General features: G+C 57.8%; 2 protein-coding genes across 6 annotated transcripts in view; one reads left to right on the top strand and one right to left on the bottom strand.

Annotated features, from left to right (window-relative positions):
* The window catches only part of DIDO1 (death inducer-obliterator 1), a 50,561-nt gene extending 45,897 nt beyond the window's left edge, over window positions 1-4,664 (bottom strand). For all 4 annotated transcript variants that reach the window (XM_057704278.1, XM_057704273.1, XM_057704275.1 and 1 more), the window contains exon 1: window positions 4,360-4,664. The gene's annotated coding sequence lies outside the window, so the exon portion shown is untranslated. The remainder of the gene's footprint in view (window positions 1-4,359) is intronic.
* A 7-nt stretch (window positions 4,665-4,671) lies between these two features.
* Window positions 4,672-12,237, top strand: GID8 (GID complex subunit 8 homolog). Of its 2 annotated transcripts, none has more exons than XM_057704280.1 (5): window positions 4,672-4,829; window positions 7,163-7,292; window positions 8,234-8,430; window positions 8,756-8,953; window positions 9,713-12,237. In XM_057704280.1, exons 2-5 carry the CDS (start codon window positions 7,175-7,177, stop codon window positions 9,884-9,886), a joined length of 687 nt encoding a protein of 228 aa, XP_057560263.1. In that variant the 5' UTR covers window positions 4,672-4,829; window positions 7,163-7,174; the 3' UTR covers window positions 9,887-12,237. The 2 variants fall into 2 exon arrangements, with proteins under 2 accessions (XP_057560263.1, XP_057560264.1); XM_057704281.1 differs by lacking the exon at window positions 4,672-4,829 and adding an exon at window positions 5,594-6,119.
* The last annotated feature ends 775 nt before the right edge of the window (window positions 12,238-13,012 follow it).

The following is a 13,012-nucleotide window of genomic DNA, read 5'->3' as shown; positions in this document are numbered from 1 at the left end:
ATATAATCATGCTGCCTCCCCCCACCCCCTACACCCTCAGAGAAAAAAGTGAAGAACTTTACACAACTTGAAAGAAAGATGGAATGCAAAGAGAAGTTGCTCTTGCACCCAAGTAACAAAGAACACAGACAGACCAAACAGTAGACGTGTCAGAAGTGCACAGAAGACAGTTCAGGGCTTGCAGCAGGAAGGAGGAGGAATTAAAAGGCTAAAGCTTTTAAATGCTATCACTTGTGCCACAAGATTACCCTGAAAAGGCAGACAGGTCAGAAAGCAGGACCAAATGGGATTTTCCAAACTTTTAAAGTCGAAAAAGAAAAAACAAAATTTGGTGAGTGTTTGTAAAAAGGAACACGAGACTATCGACTGAAAAAATACCTCATCTTCATTCAGTGCTTCTATCTCCCAAATCAGACATCTGATCAAAACTGGGCTCATGCAAAAAGAAAACAACCAAAACCAAACAAAAACAAGAAACCCCCCAAAACATACACAGATATATAGCTGTGCACGTATACGTTATAGGTGTTCATATACACACACGTGTGTGTCTGTATCTACAGCGAAGGTGTACATCAAAGCCCAAACCAGCCAAGCATGAAGGGAATGGTCAAATTCAGCAGAGACGGTCCGCACACAGCGCCCTGACTGGGCAGGGTAGGTAACTGCCTTGTGAGCACACTGCCTGCGCCCCCCTCTCCGGCCCCCACCCCACCCCACCCCACCCCTCCCCACCCCACCCCACGTGTTTCAGGTAGCACTGTGCTGGAGAGTTTATGCTACAACGTCTGCAGGAGTTAAAAGGTCAAGAAAAATACTACTCTAAAATATGACGTTACCCATCCGAAGAAACTGAGGATGTAACCGGTGCTTTCTGATTTAGTGGTATCATCTAGACACGGAAATACAGTCGGGCAAGGTGGGGGAGGGCGGCCATCTCAGACCCCGTCACACATGCTTCGCAGCGGCTCCTTCAGCTAAGGCATCTGAATGTATGCGGCACAACTAAATAGTAACAAGAGTCTTCCTCACCCTTTTCAACAGCTTCACAAAGAACCTGAAGATGCGCTACTGAGTGAAGCTAAGGCCCCGGGGACTGGCTGCTGGGGCTGACTGCGCGCTTGTGGCGCCCACTCCGAGCAGCAGCCGCCCATCAGCTTACACCCTAACCCGGAGAGTCCCCGGAAAGCAGGGCTCCAGCGCGCAGAGGTACGACTTTATGCTCTGAGGGCTTAAGAGTGAGACAGGAGCACCCTCCGAAATACTGCGGTTCGCAAAACATGGCCGCTACCGTGGTTGTTGAACAGCCCAGGAGCTGATTAAAGGAAGCACCGTGTATTTTATTCTCAACACACGTTTCATTTTTTAAAAACTCTTGCATGCTCTTTTAAAACTAATAAATCGGGCTTCCCTGGTGGCGCAGTGGTTAAGAACCCGCCTGCCAATGCAGGGGACACGGGTTCAAGCCCTGGTCCGGGAAGATCCCACACGCCGCGGAGCAACAAGCCCGTGCACCGCAACTACTGAGCCTGCGCTCTAGAGCCCGTGCGCCACAACGAGAGAGGCCCCGGCAATAAGCCCATGCACCTCAATGAAGAGTAGCCCCCGCTCTCCGCAACGACACACAGCCCGCGCAGCAATGAAGACCCAATGCAGCCAATAAATAAAAACTAAAAAAAACCAACTCATCAATCTTAACACCTCTCTTTAAAGAAATGCTGACCTGTGAATCACCATGTTGCACCTCTGAAACATATAATGTTGTACACCAAGTATACCTCAATTAAAAAAAAGAAAAGAAAACCAATTACAAGGAGAGAGACAAAAAAAGAACTGTTACCCTGTCAAAATGACACTCTCCACCTGGGCTTGGGGAGGAGCGGAAGCTCTGGGCACCCAGCTGCAGCCCCCTCCGCAGGCCCACCTCCTGCCTATCAAGAAGCCTGCTGACGACCCCACGGGGCTGAAATCTTGGTCAACCTGCTCACTGCCCCAGATGACGACCAATTGGCCCTGCACCCACCCACCTTCTTCCTGCTCCCCCTCCCCCCGCTCCCCACTGCACGGGGGTGTCTTCAGGGCGCGGGCGAGGCCTCTCTCTTCACTGGTACTCTCCACCCAGGGCCGCACGCCCTCCTGGCTGTGCTGAGGCCCTTTACCACCCACTCAGCCATTCCCCCAACCTCTCCGCTCGATGCCCCGAACGCACCACAAAGCCTAGCACATGCCAATCAAGCTCCTGACCTCTGCGCTCCCCGCCGATCCCCGCCCTCCCCTGGTGTCCCCAATCGCGCCAGCGATTCGAACGCAACAGCACAAGCCCGAAGCCCAGGGTTCCCCCCGACACGCCTCCCTCCCCTCCAGCCAGGGAAGCCCGTGGCTTTAGTGTTTCCCGCGAGCAAGTCCACCTGCGCGCTTCTCTGCACAGGGGCTGCAAGGCCCTGGGCGCCTCTCAGTGTTGGCCGCCTCACCCCCTCAGCTCACTGCGATCTGACGTTCTCCGGGTCACCAAACTTCTTGCCCCGTCACAAGGGCAGCTTCTGGTGAACGTCAAGTGGCCCGCCTGGCAGCATCTGACACCCCTCTGCTGGAAGCCGCGCCCCGGCCCTTCCTGCCTGTTCCTTCTTCTGTTCCTGGGGGGGCCTGCGCTCCCTCTGCGCCTCCGCTCCACGGACTTCCTCCGACTCTCACGAGATGTCACCGTGAAACCTGCACATCCAGCCTCATCGTTCCCTCCAGCTTCCCGTGGTCCACACTGAACCCCTCACCACCCCTTCCCTCCTCCCGGCGCACTCCTCACCCTGCTGGCTCTTCCTCGGCCGGCGCCAACCAGGCTGCACATCCGAGCGCCATTCTGGACCTCTTCCTCTGCTCTCACTGCACCAGGACTGCTAATTTCCCGTCCTTTGTCTGTTTCTGCTGAGACTGCTTCTAGCGAAGGTCCTTGCCCTCACTCATCTCTCCCTCCTCGTTCGCAACAAGCATCCACGGGACCCCTGCCACACACCAGACGCTTCAGCTCCTGTGAAGCTCGTGCTGGCGGTGAACGCACTCTCGGGCACGGTGTGCCGAAGGCAACAAAGGGATCGTTTAGGGGCCACGTGAACGTACATGGGCAGCACGACATCCTGCTTGTTGGGACGGCACCCTCACTCCCAGGAGTTGGCCTCGGCAGAGCTGCACGCAGACCCAGCTCCTGAGAGCCCAGAGGTGAGAGGGCCTGCTGAGTCCAGGGTCAGGGCAGGGGTGGTGAGGCTTTCCGCTGTGTTCACTCTGCACAGGCACCTAGCGAGTCGCCAGTGGGTGTGAAGAGAGAGCCAGGGACAGAGAGAGGTGGCTCTGCCTACTGTGTGGGTTTCAAAAGTCAGCCACTCTCTAGACAGAGTTAAGGCAGCGCAGGACCACTGCTGGGGGTGAGGGACTATTAACCTGTGACTCGCACAGAAGGTGCAGCTGAACCTTCTTTAGACTGGAACACTCTATCTCCTGGGACACCGGACTTTTGCTCATGCACCCTCGAAAAAAATTTTTAAAATCTGCACCCCCTCGCCCACTGTAAAGCTGACACCTAAAGTTGTTTATAGGATTAAGTACCTGAGAAGAATGTAATTACAGACACATACCGCATTTGCATCTGCACCTTAAATAGATTTGGGCCAAAGCTTTAGACCCGCAGATCTAGCTCTTGCGACTCATGGAAAATATCCACAATTAGTCGTCACTGTCAAACCTACTTGCCAAACTGCACTCATTTCCTTCGAGAAGCCCCATACCACTTCCACGGGCGTTAGTTCACTCCCCAGCAATCACAGGAAACCGTCTAACCCCCGACTTGGAATTCAGGAGGACCTCGGATTCCAATTCCTTCCTGAAGGGTCCCGAGGCCTCTTCACTTTACTCGCCAGCAACGGGGACATGAGACCCTGCTCTGCCGGGGCCCGCACCCTCCTCCAGCAGACAGACGACGAGAGCCAAGCCACCGCGCAAACGTCTTTCAGCGCCTCGGCGACCACCGGGTCCCGGCCGCGGCGCGGGGAGACCCTCCGCCCTCCGGGCAGCGAGCGCGGCACCGCGGGGTCCCCGTCGCGCAGGCCTGCAGTGCCCGCCCCAGCCGAGCGCGGCTCCGGGACGGCGGGCGGGAAGGGCGCCGCGGCCCCCGCGCGGGTCCCTGAGGGCAGGCCCGTCCCGGCTGCCTCACGCGGCCGCGCTCGCCTGCCCGGAGCCCGCCCCGACCGGCGGGGCCGAGCGCTCCTCCCGGCCTGCGCGACGGCGGGCACCGGCTCGGCGGGAAGCCCGCCTCGGGGCTGCGCGGAGCACCGCCGCCTGCCGCCCCTGCCCGCCCCACGCCCTCGGGCTCACACAAAGGGCCGGAGGCACGCTGGGGCCTCAGCCTCCGACTCAGTCCAGATGTCGCCGTCCGGGCGCGAAGTTCCCACACAGCGACGCCTCCGCGGCGGCCATCTTACCCAGAGGCGGCCGACGCCTTTTGACTCTCGCGCCAATCCGTAGAGCGAGGGCGCCGCGAGGGGAGTTCTGCGCAAGGACGGAAGCTGGGGTCCCGCGCTTCCGGGCGGCCGCTGCGCCCCGCCCCCTAGTGAGAGCCCTTGATTGGCTGTCGACTCGCAATCTCGCGGGAAGTGGCTGAGGGGGTGGCCGCCGGTGCATCTGCCCTCTCGTTGCCCGCCCCCACCCGCCGCCGCCGCCGCCGCCGCCGCCGCCCCCGCTTCCGCCTCCCCCTCCCCGGCGCCGCCGCCGCCGCCCCTCCCCGCCCGGCCCGGCCCCCCGAGCGGCCGCGGAGAGCGCGCAGCGCGGCAGGCGGGACCCGCACGGTAAGATGGCCGCGGCGGGCCCAGGCGGCCGGGCCGAGCGTCCCCGCGGGAGCGCGGCGGGGCGGGGCGGGGGCGGAGGGGTCGCGGCGCGCCAGGTCGCGGGGGCCTTCCGGGCCGAGGCGCGGGGCGTGTTGCGGCGGGGACGCGGGGGGGAGGCGGCGCGTTCCGAGGCGGCGCCGGTCCCCGCGGCGGGACTGTCGGCGCCGGAGCCGCGTCCGAGGGGGGCGAGCCGCCGAGACCCGACGTGGCTGTGGCGAGCGCGGGCTCCGGGCTGGCCGCGCCCGCGCCGAGCTCTCCCCGCGCCGGGCGCAGCGGGGCGGCTGTCCAGAGCCGTGCCTTCCGAGCGCCTCCGTGTCGTCGGGAGCCAGCGCTGGGCCCGTGCGGGGCGCGGTGGGCCGCGGCTCGGAGGGGTGCGCCCCGGGTGCGTGAGCGCGCCTCTCGCGGGGCCTCGCGACGGGTCTCCCCCCCGCGCCGGGGGCCTGGTCTCGCGTCCCCTGCGCCCCCGCCGCGCTAGCCGGGGGAGGGGTCCCTGGCGCACTCCTGGCTTCGGTCGCGTTGGGGCGCATGTTTGCGGCGCGGAGCTCAGGCCCCGTCACCCAGGTGCCCGCGTGACTTCTCCTGCCGCGGTTCTGAGAGGCGGCCCGCGCCTGCCCGGCTCCTCGGGCCTGTTCCCGTCCCGGTCTTCCTGCTCGCGTGTGGCTCCATCCTCCAAGGTCTCAAGCCTGGGACTCCCCACGGCCCCCGAGTCTTCCGCTCTTTTACCCGTACCCGTGGGGCTCTGCCCGCAGTCTCGACGCGCGGGGCCCCGTGGCTCTTCTGCCGCTCTCCTCTCTTGTTTGGGCGGCCCCTCACTGTATTCCCGCCCAGCTCTCACCGCCCCCCCCCCCCCCACGGTCATCCCACGTCCACTGGGAAACCAGAGCGATCTTTTAAGTTTTTATTAATTTATTGTAGCAGTTCAGCGTGTGTTTTGCTCTGTATAAAGTAACATCTACAATGTTCATGTGGGTTACCGGGGATGAAACTGACGTGGGCGGTGGTGGGCCCACCCGCCATCCCGGAGCCCATCGGGCGCTCCCAGGGTCCCTTCCTGTGGTGACCACCTCCTGAGTGTCATGTCTCACGTCCTTACTTAAAACAACAGCAAAGCGGTTTTGCTCCGACTGGAGGGATGCACTCGCCGCTGAGAATATGCTGAGCGAATGCTGTGTAGCTCGTCATGGAGCTGCCGGCTTGCTCTCTGCCACGACTTGCTCTCTTCATCCAGCTGGTTTCTAAGTCCCCCACAAGGTCGTGCTCATTTATTTTACCTGGTTTAGTAACTTCTGTTCTGTGGTTATGGGCTCAGTCCCTTTTCAGCAGTTCTAACATCCACACAACTCTGAAAACCGAAAGTTTGGGGTTTTGTTTTTAATCTGCTTGATGGCAAAACCTGACCTGGCTAAGGCTGTTTAGTAGCTCTGTTCCACTCGGTGTGAGTCCTTGTGCGTTTCACTGACAGAATTGTATCTGACTGGGGGGCGCTGCCCCGGACCCCAGGGAGGATGTCGTGTGAGCCATGGGGAATCGTGCCAGTCTTCGTGCAGCCGGAACGGTTCTGGAGCCTGAAACCGATGTGCCCCAGGGTTGTGGGCCTGTGGGCCTGTGAACCACGTTCATTAGTCCGTGCTGCTGTCAGTGAACGCCCGCTTGAGTGGCTTGCGAACTGTCGCCACCCTGAGCAGTGTTTCTGTGGCAGGCTCATCCGGGTCTGGGTCTCATTCTGGCAGGAGCAGAAAAGCCGGCTGGAAGGAGCGCACGTGCACAGCCCTACAAGCGATGTTGAGTGTCTGCTGTGCGGTCCGTGCTGACTGCAGGGTGAAGGGGTTCTGGAGGCCTCTGTGTCTCTGTGGACACTTGGTGTTGTCAGGCTGCTTCGTTTTTGTCCGTCTGGAGGGTGTGCGATGTGGGCTTCTCTTGAGCACACGCGTTGCGGCATGCGATTCTTTAGCCCGTACCTCTCGTGGCTGCGCTTTGTGCTTAGAGGGGAGCCCATCTAGACCCCCCGCGGCCTGGAGGGCCTTAATCAGACTCTGGCTGACGTCTTGACCTCCTGGTTCCAAGACCTCGGCTCTTCCTCGCGTTCATCCTACCTTCTGAACACCCCAGCCGTCTCCCTGGCCCCTGAACTTGTGTTTGAGTCTCGGGCCCTTTGTGTGTGCTGTTTTCCACATTTTAAGTCTTCCCACTCTCCCCCTTTTACTTCCTGCTCTGTCATCATGTTTACGTCTGAAACGGTCACAGTTGTCACAGAATTCTTCACCAGTTCTTAAAATATTTTTTTTTCCCTGTAGAAATAAATCAGAATGAGTTATACAGAAAAGCCCGATGAAATCACAAAGGATGAGTGGATGGAAAAGCTCAACAACTTGCATGTCCAGCGAGCAGACATGAACCGTCTCATCATGAACTACCTGGTCACAGGTGAGGGCTGCGACGAGTGTCCTTCCCCTTTCTGTCCACACAAGCAGAACTTTACCACTGAAGTCTCATGGTAAAGGTATGTTGTTGTTCAGGCGTCATAAAAACGCAGTGCACTTTTAATAAACTAGTAATTATGGGTTTAAAGAGAGAGCCTCTTCCGGAGATGAAATCATGATTCCAGGTCTCTGAGACCTGAGGAAAAAAACCTGTTTCTTGGCCTTTGACATTTTTTGCAATTGATGAACGTTATTAAGAATGTGCTGAAGTACATTTAAAGCCCAAGTAATTAATCTTTTCTGGCCAGTCTGGTAAAAGATACTGGACTGTTTCTAGAAGGTGTGTCCAGCTCAAAAGAAGAAAGGGGGAAGGGCACACGGAAGGAAAAGCACGTGCTCTGAGGTTAACACAGTCCTCCTTGGTACTAGGAGGAAAAGGGTAGCTCTGCACATGGTGAGAAAACTCACATTTCCAGAAAGTGAGTCTCCCTCCTGTGAGTTCCCAGTGGCCACCCCTCCACGCCCACCCCATCAGTCAGGGATGCTGAAGAGAATTGTAAATGCACTGAGAGTGGGAGTGGCCAGGGCCTTGCAGGCCGAGAGGGCCTTGCTCCGCCTGGAGCCGATGGGCAGCTTCTCTGCTCTGGGCCTGCACCCCGGCCCTCTGCCGGGAGCCGCACCGGCACGTGGGGCCTCAGCAGCCTCCTTCACCTGGCTGGGAGGTCAGGGGGCTGCGTGTGGTGGAAGGAAATGAAGTACTGCCCCTGCATTTCTGTGTTTCTGGGGCGCAACTGCTAAGTCACAAAGGGGTTAGTCCCGAACCCCTGAGGAAGTGCAGTTACGTCAGAGGTTTCTTATTCAAGGCGGATGGGCTTTCTAGAGATAGAGGCTTTGCGTTGACGTCTTGCTGACGTTCCGAGCAGTGAAGATGGTTCTCATTTCCAGAGGGTTTTAAAGAAGCAGCAGAGAAGTTTCGGATGGAATCTGGGATCGAACCGAGTGTTGACCTGGAAACCCTTGACGAGCGAATCAAAATCCGTGAGATGATCCTGAAGGGACAGATCCAGGAGGCCATCGCACTCATCAACAGCCTCCACCCGGAGCTGCTGGACACGAACCGCTATCTCTACTTCCACCTGCAGGTCAGTCTGCTTCACGCACCTCCACAGAGGGAGGTGCTTTATGTGATTCCGAAGCCACAAGACTAATTCGGGTCAACAGACTGTTGCTCTAACATACGTGGGGAAGGGCTTTGAGTTAGCTGCTGTCCTGTGTCTCTCAGAAGCCATTTCTTGCTTTAAAAATGCAAGTCTTATAACTCGGAGGTACCACATAACTCTGTCCTTTGAGAGGCCCTTTTCACGAGAAGCAGGCGCAGCCCCAGGCGGGGGGCGGGGCCTGTCCCTGGCGGGGCGGCGGGGTGGCCGGGCATGTGGTGCTCACCCCGTCTGTCTGGCCCCCGACCAGCAACAGCACCTGATTGAGCTGATCCGCCAGCGGGAGACGGAGGCGGCGCTGGAGTTCGCGCAGACCCAGCTGGCCGAGCAGGGCGAGGAGAGCCGCGAGTGCCTGACCGAGATGGAGCGCACGCTGGCCCTGCTGGCCTTCGACAACCCCGAGGACTCGCCCTTCGGAGACCTGCTCAACATGATGCAGAGGCAGAAGGTGGGCCCCGGGGGGGTGAGGGGGCTTCCGTGCACAGCCCCCGCAGAGATTCAGGGCTGCCGGGTGTGTGCTGCTGCCCGGGGCAGCGTTTCTGGCTGGGACACCGCAGGAGGATGGCAGCTTTTCCCTAGTTTAGACTTTCGTCGATTTGCAGGCTGGGAGCCCAGGCGTCGCAGCTTTGTTACACAGTGGTCAAGCCTCTGTGCCCATCTTTCTCGTTTATCTGGGCCGCCGCCTTGTGTATCTGGAGACGCTTAGGAACAGGGGTTTCAAGTATCTTTTGATTACAGTCCTGTACTTGCTGCGGACGCCTTTGCTCTCCCCGTGGCGGCCTCTGTTCCCGCCGCATGTTGGCTCCCTGGCCACAGCGCCCCTGCCCCGCCACCCCCCCGCTGCCCTAGAGGGAGGGTGTCCTTGGGGTCCGCCTCAGGTGTCCTGGGGCTTGACAGGATGGAACCAGCCCAACCGCACCCTGGTCTGCCCTCTCTGCCAGTCCACTCGTGCCCGGCTCCTGGCGTGTCACCACCTACCACATTGGATGTGACATCTGCTGCCCACGCGTGACCGCCTCTGGGCAAGGACTGTGTTTTACATCCGGCGGAGTGCCTGACGGTCCCAGGCTTCATGTTTGTGTAAATACGTAACCAGCTTCTCACGTAAAGATGGTTTCCAAGACGTATAAAATGCATCTTATGACGGACCCTTTCTGCGGGTGCTCTGCGTGTGTGGTGGTTTTTATTGTCTGTACTTATTTTCTAGGTGTGGAGTGAAGTGAATCAAGCTGTCCTAGATTATGAAAATCGTGAGTCAACACCCAAGCTGGCAAAGTTACTGAAACTACTCCTTTGGGCTCAGAATGAGCTGGACCAGAAGAAAGTAAAATATCCCAAAATGACAGACCTCAGCAAAGGTGTCATCGAGGAGCCCAAGTAGAGTCTGTGCAGGGTCCCTGTTTCCCCGCCCGGCTGGCAGTGCGCTGTCTGGGACTGAAGATTTTTACAGCAGCAGAGAACTCTTTCCTCCCCCTTTTACTTTTTTTTGACCCAGCATCTTTTGAAAGGGAAAGTGGCCCTTTTAAGCGCTGGAAAACGCGCACTGAAAGACGCCTCTCTTGCGGAAGGCTGGCGAGGACCGTGCCGCAGCCTGACCTCAGTGCTCTGGGCATCTCGGCTCCCGAAGGTGCCGCATCTTAGGGACGCTGGTCCCCCCGGCGGCCCCCACGTGGAGCGTCCGGGGAACACTGATGACCGTCTTGCCCTGTTGGCGTCTAGGCCGACAGCACGTCCTCATCGGTTGGCCTCCGTGTAGAAGTATTTCCTGCCCCCTTGGTTTTTGGTTGGTTCTCGTTTCATAGGAAAGACTATATAAATTTGTAAACCCCAACGCGAAGACTTTTTCTGTGTGAGGGGCCTGAGTGTGGTTTGTCTCCTTCTGGTCTGGGTCGTGTGGCTCTGGGGGAGATGTGTGTGCGCGCGCGTGTGTGTATGAGGGGCGGACTGTGTGTTTTTTAATTTTTTAAATATATATTTTGGTGCTGTACGTGGTGAGAGACTCTTTCCTGGTGGATCAGTGAACCATCTCTCCTGGAAAGTTTTGTTGAGAATAAAGGTTTCTCTTTAATTTGAAGAACGACCAACGTGGCCTCTCAGAAGTTTTCATCTCGAGCATACCTTTTGCTTTTGGGGCTGGCTTCCCCTTGGTGACGGCAGTGACCCTGTCCAGTACCTGCACTGGAGAGGCGGGTGGCTGTGCGTGGCGTGGTGGACCCTGTCGCCTGCACCTCATCTCTCGTGCTGCCGGGCAGCTCTGTGGGTGTCCTGCTTCTGTGCCAGTGTTTGTGCTCTGCCTGGCGCCCGGCACAGCCGGCAAGACCCCAGTGCAGGCTCTGGTGTTGGGGCTCATGGCAGGTGGCCTGGGTGCCGGTGCTGGAAGGCGTTTGGTGGCTCGTGGCAGAGCCGCTGGCCCCCCGGCGAGGCAGGTGGAGGGGGGGGGCCCGGCGTGTGGAGCTCTCGGGGCGGGCGGCTCCTGCGCATCCTCTGGTGGGAGCGCCCGCGTGGCTGGACCTCAGGTCTCCCTCATCTGATCGCTTGTGCGGGGTGGGCTGTGCGGGCACCCGGGCTCGATGGAGAGAAATGCCGTTCGCGGCTGAGTGTGGGGAGCCTGTTGGCCTTGCGCACAGCTGGGCAGCTCCTCGGGGAGGCCAGGGCTCCGCCTCTGGTGGTGGCGCCGTCCTGGTCACCCCGCACACCCTGAGGATTCCTTCTCGCGTGTCCGTGGCACCAGCTCTTCCCTGCACTTCCCACTCGACTTGCCCTTGGAGGTGGCGGGGTCACTCGTGTTCAGTGGGCACAGCTCCGGGCGCAACTTTCCCTCCGCAGGTGGTTGTGTGGTTCAGTCACGGGTGCCAAGGCGAAACTGCTGTGGTCCTTGTGGACGATGCAGGCCCTAGACGGGCCCTTCGGGCTGCTCTTTGGACCTTGTGAGGATTGAGGGGTCCTTTCTTTACCCCCTAGAAGTGATGGGTTTCACCTCTGTCATCAGCCTCTGCTGTGACCTTTCTGTACTATCATTTTCCCTGGGGTTTGAGGATGAAAATAAGTTAGGGAGAAAGGGGATTTTAATCTTTGGGTAATTAAGAGTTAAATACAGCAGAAACTGGAATAGAGAGAAAACTACATTTTTTGAAACGCGCCAGGTAATTCAGCATATCCCTAATCCTTTATTATCAGTGTATAGAAGATCGTTTACATGCACAATTAATATATAATTAATGTGACATATTGCAAAACGCAGGGTTTGAGATGTGTAGTAACAGGCCAGAGTTGTGTGTAACCTCTCGGGAGCTGGATGGGATTTGCCACGTGTGTGAAGCGTCGCCGTCCAGGGCCCGTGAGGAGGGTTGCGCGTTTGTTCCCCAGCTCGGATCAGCCGGCACTGAACCCACGGGAGCCGGGAGCCGCGCGCTGCGGAGGACTCGGGCGTTACCCTTCGGTTCTTTGCCTTTGTTTACGGGGTTTGGTTCCTTCCCCACGGACTGGAGGTATCCAAGGGGGCGGCTTTGCAGACTTTGCTATTTCCTCCTTTTTGCGTTTCTGTTTTTCAGCAAGCAAATGACCTTCAGCCGTTCCAAGATAATGAATGTGACGTTTGTCGATTTTTCTGCTCGGTCTCATTGGAATCTTGCCGTTGTGTTTGTTAAAATGTACTGTTTTACAGGGGTAGTTTATTTCTTCTTTTACACTTTCTCGTGGAAAGTGCCTTGAAATAAATAAAATGTGCAAATATTCTGGTACTCTGTGTTCCTGATACGTGAAGTCATATGAGAAATGACCCCTAGTCCGGATTCTTCCGAAGCACGGGGGTTATTGCAAGGCAATGAGAACTAATGTATTTTGCCATTTGAATTCAGGTTTCCAGGCTCTAGAAAAGGCAGCTATCGGTTGGGACTGGTCCTGGTGTGGACTGAGACCCGGGGCCGCAGGGCTGGCTCTGCCGTCCAGCCACGACGCCCTCTGCAGACGGATGTGCAGAGAAAACACGCGGGGGGCAGCTTTGCTCAAGCAGGGTGACGCCTGTAGCCTCTGCTCCTTTCTGCTGTTAGCTTGGGGCGTTGTTGCAGAACCAGGGGTTTCAGAGAGTCGCACGCATTTTGTGTTAAAGATGCTACCGTCCTCGAGATGACAGGGCAGGGCCCCCTTGGTGGTTACTGCCAAGTCTCAGTCCAAACAAAAAACCAGATTAAAGGTGTCGGGGGTGGTAACCACGGGCCGGGCTGCCTGTCCCCATCCCCTGGGCACCAAGGGCGTCGTTTCTGACCACGGGTATGATTTTGTTTCAGAAATCTGTACTTTTGTGCCCCTCTCATTTAGCCATTCCAGACGATTCCTGGGGGGTGTGTATGTGCAGCCACCAGCATCTTCTGAAAAATGCAGAACAGGTCACCTTTGCTGCCTGTTCTTAATTTCATAGTAAAAGTTTTCACAGTTTTCTCAGAGTGGTCACCTGAAAGCTTTCTTCCCCCTCCCGTGAAAACATTCTGCTAAGAACAGAGAATTCAAT

Source organism: Hippopotamus amphibius, chromosome 12, assembly GCF_030028045.1.
Source record: "Hippopotamus amphibius kiboko isolate mHipAmp2 chromosome 12, mHipAmp2.hap2, whole genome shotgun sequence".
Lineage (NCBI taxonomy): Eukaryota > Metazoa > Chordata > Mammalia > Artiodactyla > Hippopotamidae > Hippopotamus > Hippopotamus amphibius.
The sequence above is the reverse complement of the archived record's forward strand: the minus strand, read 5'-3'. Positions and strand labels throughout refer to the sequence as shown.

What these genes read in the sequence shown, in the direction of transcription:
- GID8 (XM_057704280.1), top strand. Translation starts at nt 7,175, where the DNA reads ATGAGTTATACAGAAAAGCCCGATGAAATCACAAAGGATGAGTGGATG. An exon ending in CATGAACTACCTGGTCACAG is followed by an intron (nt 7,293 to 8,233) that starts GTGAGGGCTGCG and finishes TCTCATTTCCAG; the next exon opens with AGGGTTTTAAAGAAGCAGCA. An exon ending in ATCTCTACTTCCACCTGCAG is followed by an intron (nt 8,431 to 8,755) that starts GTCAGTCTGCTT and finishes GCCCCCGACCAG; the next exon opens with CAACAGCACCTGATTGAGCT.